Raw genomic sequence first — 21,984 nt, 5'->3', positions numbered from 1 at the left:
TTATATTAAAATAAAAATTATGGTAGAAATCGATATTTTTTAATAAATACATGTATAAAGGGGAGAAAAAATCTCTCTTGAGAACTCAATCCCTACGAGAATGTAATGGCAATCAGATTATGCTGACTTCGACAATATCCTTATTGACTTGTGTTATATCTAGATCCATTTAGAAGCACTCTGCTGGTAACACTTTCCTAATAGATGTGATCGAAACAATCTTACATTATAATAGGCCATATCATTTAATTACAAAAAATAACCGTTACATGTAAACAAATTTTAATTAAAATTCAATCAAAATCAAACAGCTGCCCCATCAAGAGCGGTCAAAGCAAAATGATGATTTGAAGAGAGTTCGGAAACAGTAATTCTAATCGAAACGCCATAAAAACAAACGTCTCCAAAGATTTAATGGAATGTGTTCTTTGATATCACCCAAATACACATTTATCATGCCAAAAACATGTCCTACAAGATCTTTCAAACATGTTTGACAGTATCATAAAAGCACTTCTATAAAAAGTCAAAACACTTGAAAAGAAACTTATGTAAAACTCGCTCTTAATCGCAATTCAACCGATAAAATTCAATTGATCAGAGCGTTTCACCACGGATTCAAAACTCTTACGAACCTACAATTGAAAAAGAATCGAGATAAAAAAAACAAGGAAGAAGAGGATCAACCAAAGACAGCTAACGAAAACAACAAGGCATAGTGGTTAAAAGACTAAAAAAAGTACCTTTTCTTTCTAGTAGAAAATTATTCAAAGCCACCTTCACTTCATCTAACTACCAAACGGAATGGATTGTCAAACATTCCTTGGTAATGAAAGGTGGAGGAAAGAGTCACAACTCATCTATTTAAGTACACGAAATGAAAGACTATAGGCGAATTGGACAAAATACCCTTTTCTTGAGATGATGATCTTGCGTGCTACGGTTTCAAAGTTCTGTTTGCTAGTTGCTACAAACAACATTTTTTCATACAGAAGTCTGATTCTGATTCATGAAATAGGTGAAGATCCCATGAACTCAGTTGGAACATAATGAAATTTCCCCACCTATTAATGGAAACAGGCGAGACCAGCCCGTGATGTTATATCAACTTCAAACAATTCTCAACCATACAAGACACCAAAGCAAACCATCAGCTGAAATAGTCCGCATACTATGATGAACAAGCAAATCACATCAACTGCTACCTGCAGAAGTTCCGATTATATTAGATCATCAGAAAAGTTAACGGCGAGATCCCAATAATGACCAACACCAGCATCAGCAAAAATCTTCCTAGCAGCTGCCTCCGTCATGCACTCCTGGATAGAAAATTTATGGAAGCTAGATTTGGCAACACTTCCTTGCCATACCAATGAACATTTATTAACGGGCTTGTCGTCATTTTCATCCTCCTCTTCTTCCTCTTTCACGGAAGCGGCCCAATTTATGCGCTTAAGCATAAGCTTCCCATACCTCTTGATGGATTTGCTGCCCCCTTCAACGACCAAAACACTGATGTTGTCACATATCACAGCACATCCACTCAAACGGTTCTCTCTAGCATTAACATCAACTTTAAACCGGGCCTGTGGGTGTGATAAATCATTGATCTTGTAAACGGATACAATTGTCTCCAGTGAATTTGTATCCTCAAAAAGCTTGCGTTCTTTCTTTTCACGGCGTTCTGCTGGGGTCAGTTTTCGTGCAATATTTCTATCTATGTGAGCTTGTTCCCTCTCAGCAGCTGCAGCACGAATCTCTTTCTCAAGTTTTGTAGGGTCTTGGGTTGCTTCTGAGCCAAGAACTTTCATTAAATTGCTCATTTTAACTTTTGGTTTAGGTGGTTCTATCAGGCCTTGTCTAATCATCTCCTGTCTATCTTTCTCCTTCGCCAGACGACGCTGCGTACGGAGTTTTTTCTGCTCCTTCTTTGTTAGCTTTAGTGGTTGAGGAGGCGGAGGAGCTGGTTCAGCAGGAGGTTCAATAGGACGAGGATGCTCCACATATATGGTAATCTTATCCTTCCTTATTTTATCATCAGCCACAGAACCATCTCCCACATGCTCATATGTGCCAGAATGCAAAAGAGGGACATCCCTAAATAGTTTTAGGAAACAAAACAGAACATTAGAATTGGATCTCATAAGGGATCCCAATATAAGCTAGAAATTAAAAAAATAAACGCTAGAAAATTGAAGTAACTATGCAAAAGAAGAAAAGGGAAAAAAAATGTACGAAGCTTGCAATCAATCAGATGCAACACTACACAATGTCCTTAGACCAAAGCACAAAGATACTACATCGCCAAGCATCTCAAGCCCATGTGATAACCATTCAGTTTTTAGAATCTACTTCCCTCTATTTTATAGTCAAAATTTTAGGAGAAAACAAAAAAAAATAAAAATAAAGTTTCAAAAACTTCTTTAGGCTCCATTTATAACTATTTTGTTTTTTGTTTTCTGTTTTTGAAATTTAACCTTTTATAAACACTACTTTCACTTGTAGTTTTCTAACTTCATTGCCTACTTTTTAGAAGCATTTTCAAGAACCAAGATAAATTTTAAAAATTAAAAAGTAGTTCTAATAATCTTGAATTTATTTTTTGAAATTTGTCTTAGGGTTCAACAAATGTGTTTTTTAAGGTGAAAAGCGTACCACAAAATTGGAAGGAAACAAGAACTATTAAACAAGGCAATAGTTTTTGAAACTTGACTTGGATATTGAAAACACTAGAAGGAAGATACTAAACAAAAAAAACTCACATGTGGAGGTAGTGTTTATAAGCTTAATTTTCAAAAACAAAAAACGAAATGGTTAACAGCCAGACATGACTACCAAGCAGTCCGTTAATGATGAAGGAAAAGGACATTTAAACTTGATCCCTGAAAACATTCCTTTACTGTAACTATTTGGCATATAAATTTTCACAGGCACACAGAACATATCATTGATTGAACAATCATGAAACGGCAAGCAAAAAATAAAAATAAAAATAACTCAGGATTATGAGAACAGAAAATAAATATCAGCGTGCTTACCACCACTCGATTTCAGGAATTGGTTCTTTTGTTTTTTCTTTCACAACTCTCTCCGATACCTCAATCAGATTTGGATTTATATCAGGTGCAGCCTTGGCCTTGGCCAATTGTGCCTGCTTCTCCCTTCGTTCTTTAGCTTGTGCCTCTCCAAATTTACTCTGTAACGAGAACATGAGCATTTTTTTTAAGAAATTACATGACCATTTTTTAACCAAAAGTAAGCATGAAAAGAGATAAGTACCCTTAATTTTATGGTTTCAGCCTCCTTGGACCATTTCCCCTCCTCAACGAACAGGAAACTCATCCTCTTTGGCCTTAACAGTTTAGTTTTATTTATACCCATCCTCTCATCATAATGAGGATTTGATTCGGGATCCACATCAAGTTCAGGTTTAAGAATTTGAAATGCATCCTTTTTCTGTTTGTTGATGTTAACCTGCAATGTTAAAAATATATGTGAGGTCAATCCGTTCAAAGTTAACTACATAAAGAAAACTTCTAAAAGGGTCAGAAGTTCGCTCCAAACCTTTAGAGTGCTGAGGTCGCTGGGTTTGGTTAAATTGACAACATTTCCTTGTTCGTCTATTTCCCTGCCGAGTGCATCAAGGCGAAGCACAGGAGCCTTGCTTGGCTTCTGTGAAACAGCAACATCAGTTGCTACATTCCCCGGAAACAAATTTATAAGAGGAGCAAACTCTGGATCCTGGCGAAATCCCATCCTGGCAGCAAGCTCCTGTGCACGTTTGACAGCTTCAAAATGGGGTATAGAGGTAAGGCTAGCTGGAACATTAATACCACCACCAAGTGCGTTGGCAGCTGGTAAGGTCGACGAACTTGATGCTACCCCAGCAGAAAGGGTAGTGGTGACATTTGTAGTTGCCGTTAGCCCCAATAAACCACCTGCTGGCTTAGCTTTCTCCTCCGATTTCACAGCTGAGCTACTTGCAGAACTTGACCACCCATCCTTCTTCATCTATAAGATCAAATAATATAACATTTCATACAAAAAGGAAATACCCAATACAAACACACGTGTATGCATGTATCCATGCATAGGTAGTAAATGCAACATCAGAGGGTGAAAATAGCTACAAAATGAGTCAAAGTATCGATGTCTTGAAACTTACCAAGGGAATTTTCTTCAACTTCTCGGCCAATTCTTTCTGCATCTGTAAAGCTTTCTTAGCTTTTGCTAAAGCATCAAGAGAGAGATTTCCACTTTTCCCCGCGGTTGAAGATGTCCCATCTGTACTAGATTTTCCATGAACCTCATGAGATCTGGCAATACTAACTCCCTTATTTTCATTTGTGGTAGAAATTGAAGATACCTTGATAGGATGGGAATGACCAGGATGTAACAAATTCTGGGGCACACTAGATGACATATCAATATGTTCCACCGAAGATCCCTGCAAAATTACGACGTTAGTTTCTTAAGTCCTACCAGTCACTGCCCAAAGGCATCACAATCATGAAGGAATCTCCTCAATATTAAAGAATAAATCAATCTAGTCACACTTCAAAAACAAATGTAAACAAGGTAAAAATTGCTATAAGAAACCTGTATGTGCGTTAGAAACCAAACTATTAACAACATTTACAAAAATGTCTGCTCTTGCATCCAAGAAACATCAAATAACACTCAGTCTACCTCCCACTTCAGAATTAATGGCTAGAAAATTATCAAAATGCTAAATATACCAAAGAATGAATAAAATTCTGACTTCTACATATATTCTTCTTGTTTGAAATAAAATAATTTCACCTCAGAGCTAAAACTTAGAAAATTCCTTAAGATGCAACTTAATTAGCATAACTAAATCAAATAAAATACTAGAGCTCATACCGTCCATCAACAGAACCCTCTATTGTGAGCATAATTTGTTCACAACTAAACAGATCAAAATCCTGTATTAATACAAATCCTACCAATGACAATTCTTAGGCTTCATATGTTCAGAGACAAATGGCTTTGCCCACACTAAAACCCCCTCCCATAAACAAAATTCCAAGCCAAAAGGTCACACAATGACATTTTTATTAAAAAAATAAAAAATAAAAAATAAAAAAAAGACAAGAAACCAACTTTAATTGGGAAAAAAATGAAAGAAAATAGGTCACAAAATCTTATAATATATACATATAAATTTCCTGTCAGTTCTAGAAGATATGGATTTTGATACTCTTTGGCTCTGATGGGTCTCTATTCAGATACATTTACACGAAGCTCTAAACAGAGGGGAAGAAAGGAATATAGAGCGGGGAAAATTAGAGCGGGCCTAAGCCCTTGTAGAGCCTAAGGGGAAGAAACAACAGTCAGTAGCAGAGAAGAGGGAAGTCAGCACGGAAAAAACCTCGATGTGTTCCGGAGAGATAAAGAAATTCTGGAAGTCTCCTCAAATGTTACTTGTTCCATTGCTTAATTTCATTTTTATCAGAAACAAGAGACTTTCCCCACCATTGATGAAAACAAAGTGGAACTAGATTGGATTACCAAATGAAATGTAAAATAAAACATAGTACTAGCATATATGACAGAACCCAATTGCTAAGTAAAGCTGATGAACAGATAAATGGTTCTACAAACCAATGCCAGTGTTGTAAGAAGAAACCAAAGCAGTGTAATTCATTATTACGATAAAATCCAGCATATGCAAAATAGAACTTACATTCCCCATGGACCTTTTCTCATCAGAGGTGCCTCCAACCTGAACTTTCCCATCAACATTTCCACCATTATCCTCTTCCTTTGCCCGATCCCCAAACCGCTTCCTCTCCCTCTTTCCCCTACCACTCATGTTTGCTTCATCATCTTTCTCACCGTCGGCAAATCTCCTCCGCTCCTTTCTGTCATCCATCTCAGCTACATTCACTTCCTTCCCATCTTCTAAAGCTCTAGCTCTCTTCTCACCACCATCGAACCTATCCTCACTTCCTCCCCTCTCCTTCCTTTTGTTTGAACGTACAGAATTCTGGTTTGGCCCCAACGATCCTTCCCGTTCATACTCATCTTCCGACTGCTCGCGCCTAACCTCGCGCAGCTTGCCCCTCTCCTTGCTGCCCTCTCTCTCCCCTCTCGGCTCACTCGACCGCTCTCGCTTAGACGAAACCCTATCTCTACTCCTCTCTCTCTCATCCCTAACATCATAAGATCTTTCCCGCTTAAAATCTCGATCTTGGGAGCTCTCACGCTCATCGGGAGACCTATCACGCCGATGTTTGAGATCGCGCGACTCATGCGAACGCTCAAGCTTTGAATCACGGTCCGACCGATGGTGACGCCGACGATGGGAATGATCGGACTCACGGTGCTTTTCATCCTTGGAGAAATGCTTTTCCTCGGCGTCTCGACTTCGATGCTTGTGGTCACCATTGCGTTCTTCTCGAGAACGCTTGCTTGATCTCTCCTTCTCGGTAACCCTGTCCATTTCCAGGGCTCACAGCCTCTGAACCTGAACGCCTTTCCCGCTTTCTTCTTCTTCCTCTCTCTCTCTCTCTCTCTAGGGTTTCGCTCGCTCAATCTACCCCTGATGAGTGAGAGAATTCGTCCGGGCCGGATAGGCAGCTCAGTGACGGCTCACGTTTATGTTGGGGTTTTTATCGGTTCTTGTGAACCGGATGAATTGTTTATTGTTGAATTTTGAACCGTGACATTATTGTCCTTTGTGCACCGCCACTCCACTTCTTCAACCTCAAACAAATTTTTTTATCTATAAATATAAATATTAATATAAATAAATAAATAAATAAATATATATATATATATATATATATATATATATAAACTTTGAGATTAAGTGCGAAACAGAAACACAAAAAAAAAAACAATATCCACTAGTGGTGGACTTCAGGCTGTTACAAATGGTATCAGAGCCCGACATCGGATGGTGTGCCAACGAAGACGCTAAGGCCCAAAAGAGGTGGATACCTAGGTGGTGCATCAGTAGAGACGTTGAGCTCTAAAAGGGGTGGACACCTGGCAGTGTGTCAGCGAAGACATTGAGCCTCAAAAAAGAGTGGATTGTGAGATCTCACATGAATTAGAGAGAGAAACGAGTGCTAGTAAAATTGATAGTTCGCAAAAGTAAGTGGATCTTGAAATCCCACGTTAGATAGAGAGGAGAAGAAAACATTTTTTTACAAATGTGTGAAAATTTCTATTTAGTATTTTAAAAACTTTAAGACTAGCGGATATTCAATTTTAAATGTAACTCATGAATAAAATATGAACATCATAAATACAACTCTCTCTATCTTTATCACTGTTTATATGAACTGCGTATAACTCAACAGGCGCACCAGAAACAATATGAAATGCACCATATAATACAATACAATACACAAAACAGGATTGAACCCATTCACTTCTATACAAAATCTACTGATTCTTGTGTTCTTCTCCAACGCCAAGAGAAGACTGTGCATTGGCAAACATGCTGCTGTTGTTCTTCAGCCTATCTCATATCTTCCCTCACCATTTGAGCAAACACCTTACTCATCGAGATACCAGCGATATCGACCGCACTCCCCGTGCTGAATTGAGTGGTCGATACGCTCGCCTCCCAGTGGTTCGAAAGGTCAGCTTGTGAGGATGATTCCTTGCCATGGCTAGATTTTTCATCTCCTTGGAGCTGAAGTGCACACTCCAGATTCCACAGAACGTTTCCCATTGCTGGGCGATCCATGCCGCACTCCGCCAAGCATTTCTCAGCTGTTTCTACGTACTTTTTCAGAGAATCTAGCTTGATTTGCTTGACAATACAAGCGTCTACAATGGCCTCCAGTTCATCTCTATCCTTCCTCTTCATTACCCACTCAATCAAATTCACCTTTTCCCTTGGAAGAGATGGATCAATGACAGGCCTACCGCAAAGGACTTCGAACATAACAACGCCGAATGAGTACACATCGGATTTCTCAGTCAGCTGCTGCGTTGTTAAGTACTCGGGATCAAGATAGCCGAAGCTCCCTTTTACTGCTGTACTGACATGAGTCTTATCGAACTCGGGGCCAGTTTTCGAGAGCCCGAAGTCTGCAACTTTAGCCATGTAGTTTTGATCTAGGAGAATGTTTGCAGTTTTGACATCTCTGTGTATGATTGCCTTTGTGGAGCCAGTGTGGAGATAGTGAAGCCCTCTGGCTGAGCCAATGCATATCTCAAGCCTTTGTTTCCAGCTTAAACTTGGAAGTTCTGAGCTATACAAATGGTCCTTGAGACTCCCTTTTTCCATGTATTCATAGATAATAATCATCTCATTTTGCTCGTCGCAGTACCCGATCAGAGATACCAAATGCCGGTGGCGAAACTGGGATAGCATCTCGATTTCGGTTCGGAACTCGGCAAGACCCTGCTGAGACTTCGAGGCCCCTCGTTTCACTGCCACTTCCGTGTTGTCCCTCAGCATTCCCTTGAAAACCTTCCCAAACCCGCCATGGCCAATGACTAAACTTTCACTAAAATGATCAGTAGCTTCCAAAATGGCTGCAAGAGGATATTTATAACCAACAGATCCAATGACATAGTTGCTTTCTCTTCCATTCACACCAAAATTTTCCTCTTCCTTCAAATAACCGACGAGCCCCGCTTTCCTTCTTCGTCGACACAGCACGATGACAAGAGTGACCAAAACAGCAGCAACCAGTCCAGCAACCAAGCCTGCTATGAGACCTACTTTCACATTGGAACTATTCTTCGAGTGTATATCAAAGGGGGGTTCATCAAGACTACCCCGAGAATCGCTTATTTTCATGATCTCGAGTCCGTTAAGGATTGCAGCTGAGTACTCATGAAAACTGGAAGGGCCAACACTTATTTTGAATTTAGAGCTGTCAATTGAACTGGCTATGGTGTCCAGGACATAAGGTGCACCTATGATGCCTGAAGTGACATTATTAAGATCAAGATGATCTTTAACCATCCACGAGTTCACGAAAACATTAAAGAACAGCGATCCAAAAGAAAGATCTAAAATATCACAGAAGTGAAAACGAATCAGATATTCATAGCCTGGATCGACATCGAAGGACCACGATACATTAATATTAGCATTCGCATCCGGTTCAGCCCCTAACTGAGTTGCTGTTCCATACACAGAACGAGGAGCCATAATCTCAGAGTCTGTTGTCATGTTCACTCTCGTGAGATTCGACACAAACCTCCCAGCAACAGCCTGATTGTTATGCATCAAGAATGGACCATCTGCTACCCAAAGGCGCGAGAGAGTATCGTTACTCGGAGGCACGGTTTCGTTGCCCATATTCACTCTAGCAACTGTCTCCAATGCCCTATTCCCCAAACTTTCTACTATCTTCTCAACAGTAGGGACAACCAAAGGAATCAATTCATTAGGAACAGAAACAACTTCCAAGGCATTGATGAAGGCAAATGAATTCACCATGGGAGTGAATGTAAGAACAAGATTACTAGAAGTGACATTCAGAGAATACTCCTTGATTATCGAGCCGCTCTCGATCTGAAACTCTTTGAGAAGGGTGATATTTTGAGCAGAAACAGAGAATTTGGCTAAACTCAAATTGAAATTTTCATAAACAAAAGGGTAAAAGTAGAGGCGGATCCAGTGCCTGCCCTGTTTCTTGATTTTGAAATTGTATTCGGAAGTTGTTTCAAATACTTTTGCAGTTTGAAAGAGATGAGAGAATAAGAACAGTGGAGATGAACTAGAAACTTTGCTAGCAGTGGAAACAAATTTCCCATTCGGGTTTGAAAGATTGTCAGAGAAAAATCCATCAGGTTGAAATAGACGTCCTCCCACTGTTATATTGGAGGTTGATCCACAATCGATCAGAAAATTATCATCAGGAGAGAATCCTAATGAGAGAGATGATCTTAAACACAGAGCACAAAGAATCCAGATGAGAAAATGGACGTTCGAAGCTCCCATGGCGGTAAGCTTTGAGATTTACAGAGACAAAATCAAAGAATCAGATTAAAAAAAGAGGAATTCAAGAACCCTAAAGGCGATTCTGAGAAAAACAAGTGATCAATGAGAGAAAGAATCGATCACAATCCAAAATCAATCAGTCTTACTACCGATCAAAACAATTCAAATTTGAGAACAAGAACACGAAACTCCAAACAAGACGAATCCTGCCAAGATAACAAGAACCCAGAAGCCAATTCGCAGAAAAACAAGTGAGCAAGCAGAAGAATCACTTCAGTCCACAAATTAACATAGAATCAGTAATCACCCGCCATTAAAGCAGAGACTAAGAAGCAACCCAGAAGCATCTCACTCTTAAACCTAAGGTCAATCAAATCAATCAAACAAGCCAAGGCATTAAAAACAGACTAAAATGGTCTAAAAAAGCGAAAGAATAAACATCCCATCACGTTATGTTTGACAAATTCACAGGATGCGACTGAAAAAGTCGAAAGGGAAGTGGAAAAGCGGAGCAGATTGGATAAGGAAGAGTGGGGTCAAAGCAATTTGGACCAAGAACTTGATGGATGAGAAAGAGGAGGACAGCTATGGCGATCGGTGACTCGAAACGAAGAGTCCCGTTGGCCCACAGTTGGTGGAACGGCCATTGTTAGGTATGAAAATGGCGGAGAAGCTTCGTGTTGGTGGGAAGTGGAATGGTTGGATTATCAGGGAATAATTTTGTCCGGAAGATAATTAAAGACAAGGTCTATCATTTTTCTTCTTTTCTTCCGTCTCAATCAACGGACAAATTTATCTAATTTTAATGATTAATCAATTTAATTTTATCATAAACTTTCAAACATTTCAATAATATCCTTAAAATTAAAAAAAAATTAAAAAATATCTTAAACTTTAGAAAAAGTTAAAAATATTTATTTTAACGTAAGACGTTTTATTTCAAAACTAAACTTTCATAAATACCCTTTTAACTTACTGATATGTTTCAAAATTTTCGTTTAATATTTTTTAAAAAACTTAAAATAAACACTTTTAATTTTTTTTAAATTGGTACACGTTTAAAAAATACTCATAAACTTTTTAAAATAATAATCTAGTGTAATTTTTTGAATTTTTATTATATTCTTAAATTTTGTAATTTATTAAAGTGTTATTATGGCATTTTAGGAAGAAAAAAAAAACAATGAATATATTATTGTTTTCATAAAATTGTGATTTCAAAATTATAGAGACAGCTATATAAAATTAAAATAATATTTAAATCTTCTTATTTGATTAAAAAAAATTGTGTTTATCTTTATTAGTCAAATTAGAGAAAACATTTTACATAAAATAAAAAAATGGAAAAAAAAAATTATAACAATATTTAATGAATTGATATATTAAACAAATATATTGAAATGGTCTCTTTTAATTGATATATTAACCAATTTAAATAAATATTTTTAATGACCAACTTCTATTTGAAATCTGCTAATAAAATGGTAAAAAATATGAAAAAAAACACAACAGTAATAGAATATACGAAGTCGGAGAAAAATATGATTATTATTATTATTATTATTGACTTTTTGGAAAAATACAAAAATTATGAAAAGTTTCTCAAAATTGCGAAATTGCGCGTTTTTTGCCAAAGCGACTGCCCGCCATTAATGGGGACGAGGACGAACGATGATGACACTGATGCACTGCATGAATTTCTCATCATTATTATTATTATTATTTGTCTTTTTATGGAATATTTGTGTTTTTATTTACAATTTATTCTTATCTTTTTTTAGTTTGAATTGTAAATTCTCCTTTAACTTGAAAAAAATTTGAATTTACTTTTTATAATTTTAAATGTTAGATTGTCGTTGTTATTATATGATAATATGTCATAATTTTAAATACCCTATATAACTTTTAAAATGCATTTTAAAAATATAATTATCAAAATTATCTTTAGACGGTCGCACAATATTTATTAAAAAACAATCATACATTAAAAAAAAAAAAGATCATATATATTATTTTTGTTTTTTAATAGCTTCATTCATATGTATCCCAACCAACCTATATGACCCTACCAGATTATTCAATTATCTAAATCAAATTAAAAATCTACCCAAAAAATTTATAATAAATTATTCTAACCTTATTTTTTATAGTTTAATATAAATATATGTAGTAAATTTAAATATTTTATTCTAGAAAATACTCTTATATGATTTTTCTTTAAAATATAATATCGGAATTTGATATACTAAAACGCGTAATATACACTAATTTTAAGAATAAAAGTAATGTCGCGTAGAATTTGTCCCTTCCAATAAAACAGATATAATTATAATTTTGCAAAAAGAAACAAAGTATATATAATAAAAAATTACGTGTCTAATATTCGTTATCTTGAATTATAATTTAAAATATTAAATTTCCACGTAAGCAAGAATGACTATTAAAATGTCTTAGAAACAATTGTTTACAGTAATTAGGGTTTAAAAGAGGCGGAATCAGAGTAAATTACCGAAAACACAGACGAAAGCATCAAAATAAAGGAGAAGAAAGGAAATTGCAAGGAAGACGCGCCGCCGGTGGGGATAACTTTAACGAAAACTTCCATTGCAGTGATCAACGGCGGCGAGCCGGCGGAGGAATTTGCAGCGGAAAGCGTCACATTCACAGTCGGCGTCCTCACAATAATCGGATACAGAGTAACCACCGTACATCTTTCGACACTAGTAGTAATCGTGGACAATTTCTGGCCGTCGATGAAGATATCGATGGTTCTGTTTTTGTCGTCAAAAAGAGCCTCTTCTTCAGTGAAATAGAGGACAAAATAAGCGGATTGGGAGGCAGAGGAGGCGTTGGAGAAATCGACGGTGAGGATGATCGGAGAAGAGGCGTTAACGGATTCAATGGCGCTGTCTAAGACGAAGGATGGAGGATCGTTTTCCGGCGATTCGAAATCGGGAATCGCTGATATTGCATTGCAGTTTGGGGGAGTGGTTCCCAATGTCCATATTCTTTCGTAATTATCGTCAGATGACGAAAGGCTGTTCTTCCAAAAATCAGGTTGTGAAAATGGTATGATGTTAAATAATATGTTTTCTTTTATTATTTCACCACTCAACTTTTAATCCTTACATTTATTTTATTTAACAGTCTAATTTTAATTTTAGACTCATAAATTTTGTCACTTTCTACAAAAATAAATAAATAATATATACTTTTAAAAGTTTCTATAATATTTTTACATTTTCAAAAAAAAATCTCGAAAAATCTATTTTGGATGAAAAAATTAATATATTTAAAAATACGTGAACTTTCAATAATATTCTTAAATTTTAAAATTTTTAATTATATTCTGGCGGTTTCTTTTAAATTTTTTAATTAATATTTTTAGATATTATTTTAAAAATATTCTTAAATTTTAAATATTTTAATTAATATTCTAGCTGTTTCAAGGAGTTAAAAAAATACTACTATAAAAATATTTATGAAAATTAAAAAATAGCTATTTTAAAAAGAGTAAGAAAAATTTCTTACGGTTGGTATAAGGATGAAAACTATATATCGAAATTCTTACTGTCAATATAGGGACGAAAACCATACATCTACATTTCATAGATTTTCTCACAACTTTTTAATGATACTCCTAGTTTTTTTTTTTTTTTTTTTTTTTTTGGTATTTTTTAAACGTGGTCGTAATCGTAATTTTTTAAAGAAAAGTTTGGTGTTTTTTTTTTTTAATTTTTAAAAAAGTTTAAAGTTGTTTTTTTTATTTTTTTTAAAAAAATTATAAAGGTATTGATGAATTTTTTTAAGAAAATTAGGGTATTTTTTTGAAATTTTTTTGAAAGTTATAAGGATGTTTTTTAAACATAATATTAATGATTTTAAACTAAAATTATCGGTAAATATTTTTTTAGTTTTTTTTTTAAGTTTAAAAATATTATTAAAATTAAAAAAAAATAAAACAAATATAAAATTTAATGGTATTTTTATTAATTTAGCTTTAAAAACTACTTTTAATTTTTACCGCTTGATTTGTTTTTAAGGAATTAATGAGTGTATGTATACTAGCATATAAAATATAGGTTAAATTATAAAAAGAAACTATTAGGCTAATTATACTTTAATTTTTAATTATAAATTAAATTTATAAATTTTAAATTTGGTGTTTATTATAATGGTGGGCTAAAAATTGAATATTGTGTGTATGTTATTATTAAAATTTTTAATTTTATGTTTAATAAATAATTTTAAAAACTGAAAATTTACTTGTAATTTAACCAATTTTAAATCATACCTTCCATCGTCATTTCCGTAGTTAATTCGAGCGACAACCCGAAACGTTTCATTAAATTTCATATTTGCGTATAAATCATCGCCCGTCGGAATCGCCTGAATCGAAGAGATGAATGGAATTCCGCCGTCCTTCCTCTGCGCCAAACACAGATTCATAAATCCAGATCTCTTCGACGTATACACCAATTCGTCGAATATCGTCTCCGTCGCCGACGCCGGTTCGATCGTTGACACTTTTTTGCCGTCGAGAAGGAAATCGAACGCTGGTGGCTGATTCAGGCCGTCGTAATTGCCGTAGAGGAATCCAGATCTTACGAGGTACCGTAGATTCTGATCGTAAATCGGCAATTTGTAGCAACTCTGTTCTTTTGAGGAAGGGAAAAATCGGAGCGTGGTCAAAATTTCGAGTGGCTGATCTTTATTTGTTCGGATTTTTTGGTTGATTCCGGCGTCAGTGTAGAGATCGTCTGTGTCCCATGTAACTAGAGAGCCGTCTATTAGAAAATCCTCATTGCCACAGTCGATGCTCACCCAATCGTCGCTGTTGACTGCCTCAAAAAGGAAAATCAGTTTACGTTCATCCTCAATCATTAAATTTTGCTAAATAGATTGATTTCTACACTACTTTAAATAAAATGTAATTTTTTTTTTATTATATATACAAGTTTAATATTTAAGTTAGATTAATCACGAATTAAGTAAATTCACCATATATTTTTTTAAATATACTTTTATAAGTAAACATAATTGAAAATAATTATTTAGGCTATGCGAATACTGTCTAGTTTGGACTTTTTCTTTTTGACATTTCAGTCTCCTCTCAGTATTGGGTTCCCCTTCTAGCCTTCCAGGGTTTTACTCATGATTGGGCTATCCTCCCGGCCTTCTCTAGGTTTCTCTTCATAATTAGTTTTTCTTTTCGACCTTTTGGGTTTTTCCTCATTGTTGGACTTTCCCTTCTGGCCTTTCAGATTTCCTCTCAAGGTTTTTAAAATACGTCAACCACGGAGACATCTTTACCTCCTATTCCCTTCCAGACTTCCTCTCATGGTTTATAAAACACGGCCATTAGGAAGAAGTTTTTGCATCTTATTTGGGTTTTTCTTTCAATACTTCCCTTTAATGTTTTTAGAACGCGTATTTTTAGGGAGATGTTTCCACACCCTATGAATAATGATTATTTATGCTTTCTCATCTTGACTCTCCTTCAAGATTTTTAAAATACATCCACTGGAGAAGTTTCCACACTCGTATAAGAAATATTGGTTTTCCTCTTTAATCGATGTAAGGTCTCATATTATCAGTACGAACCGTTACTTTAAAACATAAAAAAAAAAAAAAAAAAAAAANCTGACCGTTAAAGTTGACAACAAACATTAAACTCCAATATAAAAATGAAATTATAATATAAATTAAAATGAAAAAAAAAAAAAAGAGAGCAAGAGATATTGAAGCAACTTACCAAAACAATACACCAAGAAGGCATTAAGCTCCAATAAAACGATCAACAACCAAAATAATGCCACATTCTTGGTCACACGAGGAGAAATCCTTGAATTTGAAAGCATTATTGTTGCTATAAATTAAGCAAATTGCTCAGTGCCGGCGGGAGTGGGAGCCTGGGGAGATATTTATATCATAATGATAGCTCATTAAAAACCATAAATGTAAGTAATAAATTAACATTATTATTTACAATAAGGTTGATGAAACCTAGGGCATAAATTTAATTTGAAGCCAGCTCGATGTAATTTCCTAGGTGGCCTGTAATTACGCTTAATGGTCTGTCTATTGGTTAATTTATAGATAATGTAATTAAATGTGTTTTTATTTATTTTTTGTGCTTTTTTTCGACAGCTCCTTAAAACCAAGTTTTTAATTTGACCACTTTGTTTTATATTTGTGAATAACATAAAAATAAAGATTTTTTTTTTCTAAATTAAAAAAATGGAGCTGCTCGATCGTAATTGAGTGGATAAGACATAAATTATATTACTAATATAAATAGACGTTAGATTAAAATATAAAAAATTTAAAATTTATGTACGGAAAGAAGCATAAAAATAATATATAAACATTGAATTTAAAATAAGTGTAAAAGTATAAAGTTTTTATTTTTATTTTTGAATTTTAAAATTATTTAACCGCAGTTATAGTTGGGCCTGGGCCACGGGAGTACTATATGGGCTCGGGCCATACGAGTACTATATGGGCCTGGGCTGGATCCATCCGTTATCCGTTAGAAACTGATAACGACGTCGTTTCAATTCCTCGGCATCGCTGACTCTGTCCAATTGGCTTTGTTTGCCTCCTAATTCCAAAAGAGTTTGCGCCATTTTCTGCAGAACACATAAACCCCGAAAGCCGAAAGGTGTTTCTCATGTGGGATTATCTTCTTCCTCCATAGCCATTTTTCTCATCCTTCGTCATCATTCTATTGCTAATTGCTTTGCAAAAATATTGATAGAGATTAGAAGAAATTTGAAATGTCGTGGCTGAGATTGGCAGTGAGCAAAGCAGTGGAGGTTGGGAACAACAACAATCTTACTCGGGTCGTCAAGAATTATGCCGACACCGTCGTTCACCACGCTGGCCAGGCCGTTGCTGAGGGTGCCAAGATTCTTCAAGATCGCATTGTACTTCCCCTGTTTCTATTCACTCTGTTTTTCTTATTGATTTTGTGTTGGTCTGGTGTCGTATTGAGCTGTGGTGAAATGCAGAAATGCAGGATGTTTTTTTTTTTNTTTATTTTTGTGGATTTTTCTTCGCGTTCATATCTTCTTACGTTGATTTTCTTGGTCTGGCGTCGTTTTGAGCTGTGGTGGAATTTGGAAATGTTGGGATTGTTTCCTATAATCTCGTTTAGTGTTGTGAATTTGGAAATGCAAGCGTTAGATGAAATTTTACGCGGAGGCATTTAGAAATCTACTTGAATTTTGGTGATTCTTTTGCGAGAACACGAGGATGGGGTGAATTTTGGGTTCGTACCTGATGGAAAATAATTATGATATTTAAAACGGAGAAATGGAAAACAAGGCGCTGATTATCGATTTTGGGGGCTTCCCATGAATTTAAGTCGTACCCATTTGACGTTTCTGTCTTCCTAGAACTTTATTAAAGATCCATTTGATTCAATCTGATACCGAAAAATAATAACCATTTAGTTTTATTTTTCGCTTTAGGGTGCTGGCTTTGTTTCTGAGTATTGTTGGTTGGTTCAATAAGGGAATTGGGTATTTAATTATATACTTCAGTCATCTTTTTGGTTTTCAATTGATGTAGGGGGCACGTAACTTGAGAAGTATTAGGCAGACTATACAAAGATTGGAAGAAGCTTCCGTGTCCTGTGGGCGCCCTGAAAGAGCTCAGTTGTTGAGAAGTTGGTTGGTTGTGCTTAAAGAGGTAAAAAAATTATCTGATGTTCCATCCGAGGAGACAGCAAAGACCCTGGAGCAGCATCTTGCTTTTGAAGATGCAAAGGAAAGCCCAAGAAAGCCTGATATTGTGAGTTAAAAGTTTTCATGAACACCTCCCCTCCAAGTATGTGATTAGCTGTACTTCATGGGCGTATATCATTCATAGTTTATTCATTTTTCAAAAACCTTGGTGCATTTTCATGTACTTCATGGGGTGGATTTTTAGAATTGACATTAAAGTTACTTTGCACATTGATTTTACAATGTTATGGAGAGCTAGAAGGATATCTAGATACCTATGGCTAGAAGGATATCTAGATACCTATGGCTATGCGTTCTTTAGTGGTGTAGCAATTAGATACCTATGGCTATGGCTAGAAGGATATCTCTCTCTCTCTCATAAAAAAAAAAAAAAAAACACAGTTGACCTTTATTTACGAGAGATTTTTAATTGACTTGTAATTTCAACAAACGACATCAAAATCAAAAAGGTTTCTGAGAGACTGGAAATTGTTTCCTCTCAGAAAGACGAGGAGAAGAGGAAGGAAGAAAAAATTGAAAGAAAAATTTCTCAATGGCATAAAAGGAATTGTACAGATCTATAGACGTTATGAAAAATTAGAAGATGGAAATAGGTATTAGCATTTTCTTGATACCATTGATAAGCATTTGAAATTTTGCAATATTTTAAAAGTATTAAAATTTGAAAATACTATTCAAAAGTAGTTAGTCTGTAAAGCTTTTTTCCTTCTGTGTTTATTTTGTTCTGACCTTTACCATCATGAATAGGTTTTGTATTATGAACCCGATGTTGGAGGGGAACCAATGAACTTCTATGATGTGTTTCTTCATAGTCAAGCTCTGGAGGGAATTACATTATCTATGGTATGTTAACTCGATGACAATATGATGTAGTTCATTGGTAGGAGGTTTCTGCATTTAGGTTTTGTTGAAAGATGAAGAACTTACTGGGCCCAAATTGAATGACCCGTTTTAGCTTTTGACTTGAGTGGAACTCATACGAAAAGATGTGTGCTGTCTATGATCAAACTTGTTGATGAATCAAATATATAATTAATTTGTTAAGACGAACTCTTGCATTGTAAAACAACCGTAATTTCTTTTGGTTATGAATGAGAGAAGGGTGACCGTTGCTTGGTGGGTAGTTAGTTACAAGTATATTTTTTATAGGTGCCAAGATTTATATGCCTTTTGGACTTATCTTATTAACAACAATGGTCGATATTGATGTTATACAAAGGTGGAGATATACTGCGCATAGTACTTGTGTGAGGTGGAGATGTAAAAGTTATACTTTTGAGTGATGATGGAAACAAGCTTTAATTCCACCTTCTTGGATGTGATTGATGAATCAGTTAGCTTTATTGGATATGGAGGAAATGCACGCAAGTGAGACATCATATTTTGAATTGTTAGATTGTTATTTTTTTAATTCACCGTTGTTTTCGATGTGTTCAGACCATGGGTCTGAATTTTTGGTGTCAAATTTTGTGTTTTTTAAATTGTCATGAAGGATATAACCAACAAATTAACTATTTTCTGTGCCACAGATTCTTGAAGCGCCAGATGAGGAAGAAGTGTCTCTTCTCCTGGACATGTTTGGGTCTGTCCCACACTTATGCTAACAGTATAGATCATAATTTCTGTGTGGAAGTACTAATTACTAAGAATCCAACAGATACACAGCTTCCAATTTTCATTATGTTGATGTTTGTGAAGTTAAGGGGATTATTTTATTTTATTTTTAATAGTTCTTATCAGGAGGAGATAATTAGAGTTCTGTTTTTTTAATCACATTACGATGATGGATCCTCACCATCTTTATCTTTACTTTTCTTGGGCTCAAACTTTTGACCTTGATTTTGACTATTGGTTTCCAGTCAATTAGTCATCTGCTCTAGCCTCTTGTGCCTCTGTTCTAAACGCTCTTTGTTTTCTTTAATTTCAACTTGTTTGGTTTCTGATCGAATATTAATATTTAACGAACAAATTTCTAATAATATCTCCTGCAGATTATGCCTTATAGGTGGGAAAGAAGTTCATAATGCAATAGTTAGCAGCATACAAGATCTGGCAAAATCTTTTTCCAGCTACGAGGATGAAGTGTTGGTAAAGTTTTAAGGAGTTAACATACATTGTAGCTATAAGTTGTAACTGACTACGAGTTTCACATGCTATAATCATCTTTATATGATTTATACTGTGTGGATATATGAATTAGTAAGACAAACTTTTGCATTTTCCCATTCCACTTCTTTTCTTTGTGTAAAGTCTTACGGGAGATCTTAAATACAGGTGAAGCGGGAAGAATTGCTCCAATTTGCACAAAGTGCAATTTCAGGGTTGAAGATTAATGCTGATCTTGGGAGGTGGGTAAGAAATGAGTTATTTTGTTCTTTTCTTCTTGGTCTCCATTTCTACAACTTTTGTATGTGTGTGATTGTTATGTTATTTACTATCTCTGCTATACAGCAAGTATACTTATTTAATGGGCTATAAGCCGTAGGGATCAAGGGGTGACTTTAGCCTTCTTGTTTCATTTAAGAACAGGTTTCTTTTTGTTCGATTAATTTCTACGAGGTAGCCTTTCTGTGGTCTCCTTACCTTGTGGGAATGGCATCTAAAATCTTTTCAGCCCTTTCTTTTATGAATAAAAATTTGCCATATTGTGCTTCATATACAAGAAAGAAAAAAAGAAAAAAAAAGTGTCATGTAGTCATTCCATCTGACCTCTACAGTCTACATTAAATCCTGTCCTGCCCACAGATAGTGTGCAAACTGAAGAAAAATGAGGAGCTGATTTCCACATTCAAAGATAATGTGATTTTGTTTTATGTTGTCTACCTTTTCTTTTCTTTATCTTATACTGCTGCGTGTTTGATATGTGCTCAATGATTTTCAGTTTCTCTTATCAAAAAATAATTTTCAATTTGTATATGCATTTCCACAAGTAATGAAGAGGATAAAAAATGCCATAGGCTGGGTACTAATTAGATGATTTTTAGGAATAGTACGCTGTCTCTTTATTTGAACTACACCCATCATCCTTACTTCTCCTGTTAAATGGTCAGAGTAAGCTAACATAATGGTCTTTTCTCTATTATTTGTTTTGCTCTCTGGCCACAGAGTAGATACTGAATTGTCCAATTTGAAGACAAAACTTGAAGGAATGTCAGCTTCCTCGATGTCTTCAAATGCAGATTACGGCAATACATCAGAAGAAACCACTCTAGAAACAATTGAGGTCAGCCAGTTGATAAAGTTATTACTGTCAATTAATTTTATTGGAAACTATGAAACTTTTTGTTCCTGAAATTAAAAAAAAAAAAAAAAAAAAAAAAAANTAAGCTCATCTGTGGCTAATAAAACAATTTAAGAGGCATGCCAAACATACTTTTGGTGTGGCTAATAAATATAGCTTGAATTCAATCTTGATGACTATCAGAGCAGTGACCGTTAGTTATCATATTGTTGATGAGTTGTTTATCTAATTAAAAATCTCAAAAGTTTTATTAGGATATCCATACGTTCATTGTCTCTAGTTGTACCGTATATTATTTCACCTTCCAACTAGCTGTTATGAGACTGAAAGAGTCCAACTTACATGGTAAACGTTTGTTTCTCTGAAAAGTGATATCTTCACATTTTGTACTATATAGTGTACTTACCACCTTGGAATATGATTTGTCAAGTAATGCTCTTTTATGAATTTGACGGACTGGGAAAAAACTATGCGACAGGCATTGAAAGCAGCACTTTCACACATACGAATTTGTTCTAGAGTAGATGAACTTCTGATGAAGAAGAAATTCTTAAACAATGGAGATTCTCCCGAAATCCATGCTCAGAAGGTATTGTTCTGGAGATGTCTTGAACCTGCCGGTCTAAATTTTTATTTGTACTCATTGTACTTATGATGTCTACTTATATACAGATTGATAAATTGAAAGTCTTGTCAGAGTCTCTTTCAAACTCCTGTGTGAAAGCTGAAAAGCACATTACAGATCATAGGTAAAGATCCCAGTTTCCTAAATGATATTGAACTAGAATTCATACGTTAGCTGCTTTTCCTTTGCTGATATGTGTTGATATTCTCTGTATTATCTGTTTAGGACTTCAATAAGAGAAATTGTTTATGGCTTATTGAACTCTTTTCCACGTGAAACTAATAAATGGCTGTCTTCCTCTTTCTTTGAATGTATCTGTTTCTTGTTTAAAAAAATCACTGTGGTTGAAGGGTGTTTTGGGTTTCTTGTTAACAAAAATCAATAAGAGAAATACTTTTTCCCCCTTTTCAATTTGCAGATTGCAAAA

At 35.2% G+C, this 21,984-nt stretch overlaps 4 protein-coding genes across 6 annotated transcripts in view; 1 reads left to right on the top strand and 3 right to left on the bottom strand.

Moving 5' to 3' along the window:
- Positions 1-718: 718 nt before the first annotated feature.
- On the bottom strand, positions 719-6,595 carry LOC111807989 (protein RDM16-like). Of its 2 annotated transcripts, none has more exons than XM_023693778.1 (6): positions 5,708-6,595; positions 4,166-4,447; positions 3,565-4,011; positions 3,280-3,474; positions 3,039-3,196; positions 719-2,097 (listed from the first exon to the last, which is right to left on the bottom strand). In XM_023693778.1, the coding sequence occupies exons 1-6, from the start codon at positions 6,464-6,466 to the stop codon at positions 1,221-1,223; spliced, it is 2,718 nt and encodes a 905-aa protein (XP_023549546.1). In that variant the 5' UTR covers positions 6,467-6,595; the 3' UTR covers positions 719-1,220. The 2 variants fall into 2 exon arrangements, with proteins under 2 accessions (XP_023549546.1, XP_023549627.1); XM_023693859.1 differs by lacking the exon at positions 5,708-6,595 and having other exon boundaries at positions 4,166-4,284; positions 4,367-4,447.
- Positions 6,596-7,237: 642 nt separating this feature from the next.
- Positions 7,238-10,655, bottom strand: LOC111808126 (receptor-like protein kinase HERK 1). The gene has a single exon (XM_023693975.1). It carries the CDS (start codon positions 9,938-9,940, stop codon positions 7,493-7,495), a length of 2,448 nt encoding a protein of 815 aa, XP_023549743.1. The 5' UTR covers positions 9,941-10,655; the 3' UTR covers positions 7,238-7,492.
- Positions 10,093-14,824, bottom strand: LOC111802222 (uncharacterized protein At1g24485-like). Its single transcript, XM_023686514.1, has 3 exons — positions 14,235-14,824; positions 12,450-12,978; positions 10,093-10,146 (listed from the first exon to the last, which is right to left on the bottom strand). The coding sequence occupies exons 1-3, from the start codon at positions 14,822-14,824 to the stop codon at positions 10,093-10,095; spliced, it is 1,173 nt and encodes a 390-aa protein (XP_023542282.1).
- Positions 14,825-16,550: 1,726 nt separating this feature from the next.
- Positions 16,551-21,984, top strand: part of LOC111807243 — a gene marked incomplete in the record, with an annotated part of 11,029 nt that continues 5,595 nt past the window's right edge. The window contains 10 exon segments of one of the 2 annotated variants that reach the window (XM_023692893.1): positions 16,551-16,604; positions 16,701-16,869; positions 17,516-17,737; positions 18,439-18,534; positions 19,221-19,273; positions 19,683-19,779; positions 19,966-20,039; positions 20,797-20,914; positions 21,411-21,521; positions 21,605-21,681. In XM_023692893.1, coding sequence (XP_023548661.1) covers positions 16,720-16,869; positions 17,516-17,737; positions 18,439-18,534; positions 19,221-19,273; positions 19,683-19,779; positions 19,966-20,039; positions 20,797-20,914; positions 21,411-21,521; positions 21,605-21,681 — 998 coding nt within the window. 2 annotated transcript variants of the gene reach the window in all.

Source organism: Cucurbita pepo, chromosome LG01, assembly GCF_002806865.2.
Source record: "Cucurbita pepo subsp. pepo cultivar mu-cu-16 chromosome LG01, ASM280686v2, whole genome shotgun sequence".
In the NCBI taxonomy this organism is placed as follows: Eukaryota; Viridiplantae; Streptophyta; class Magnoliopsida; order Cucurbitales; family Cucurbitaceae; genus Cucurbita; species Cucurbita pepo.
Note: the sequence above shows the minus strand (reverse complement) of the source record. Positions and strands in the feature narration are given on the sequence as shown.

What these genes read in the sequence shown, in the direction of transcription:
- LOC111807989 (XM_023693778.1), bottom strand. Translation starts at nt 6,466, where the DNA reads ATGGACAGGGTTACCGAGAAGGAGAGATCAAGCAAGCGTTCTCGAGAA. An exon ending in AGAAAAGGTCCATGGGGAAT is followed by an intron (nt 4,448 to 5,707) that starts GTAAGTTCTATT and finishes GTAATTTTGCAG; the next exon opens with GGATCTTCGGTGGAACATAT. An exon ending in AGTTGAAGAAAATTCCCTTG is followed by an intron (nt 4,012 to 4,165) that starts GTAAGTTTCAAG and finishes TTGATCTTATAG; the next exon opens with ATGAAGAAGGATGGGTGGTC.
- LOC111808126 (XM_023693975.1), bottom strand. Translation starts at nt 9,940, where the DNA reads ATGGGAGCTTCGAACGTCCATTTTCTCATCTGGATTCTTTGTGCTCTG.
- LOC111802222 (XM_023686514.1), bottom strand. Translation starts at nt 14,824, where the DNA reads ATGATTGAGGATGAACGTAAACTGATTTTCCTTTTTGAGGCAGTCAAC. An exon ending in TACGGAAATGACGATGGAAG is followed by an intron (nt 12,979 to 14,234) that starts GTATGATTTAAA and finishes TTGGAAGAACAG; the next exon opens with CCTTTCGTCATCTGACGATA. An exon ending in TGCTTTCGTCTGTGTTTTCG is followed by an intron (nt 10,147 to 12,449) that starts GTAATTTACTCT and finishes TTATCTTGGCAG; the next exon opens with GATTCGTCTTGTTTGGAGTT.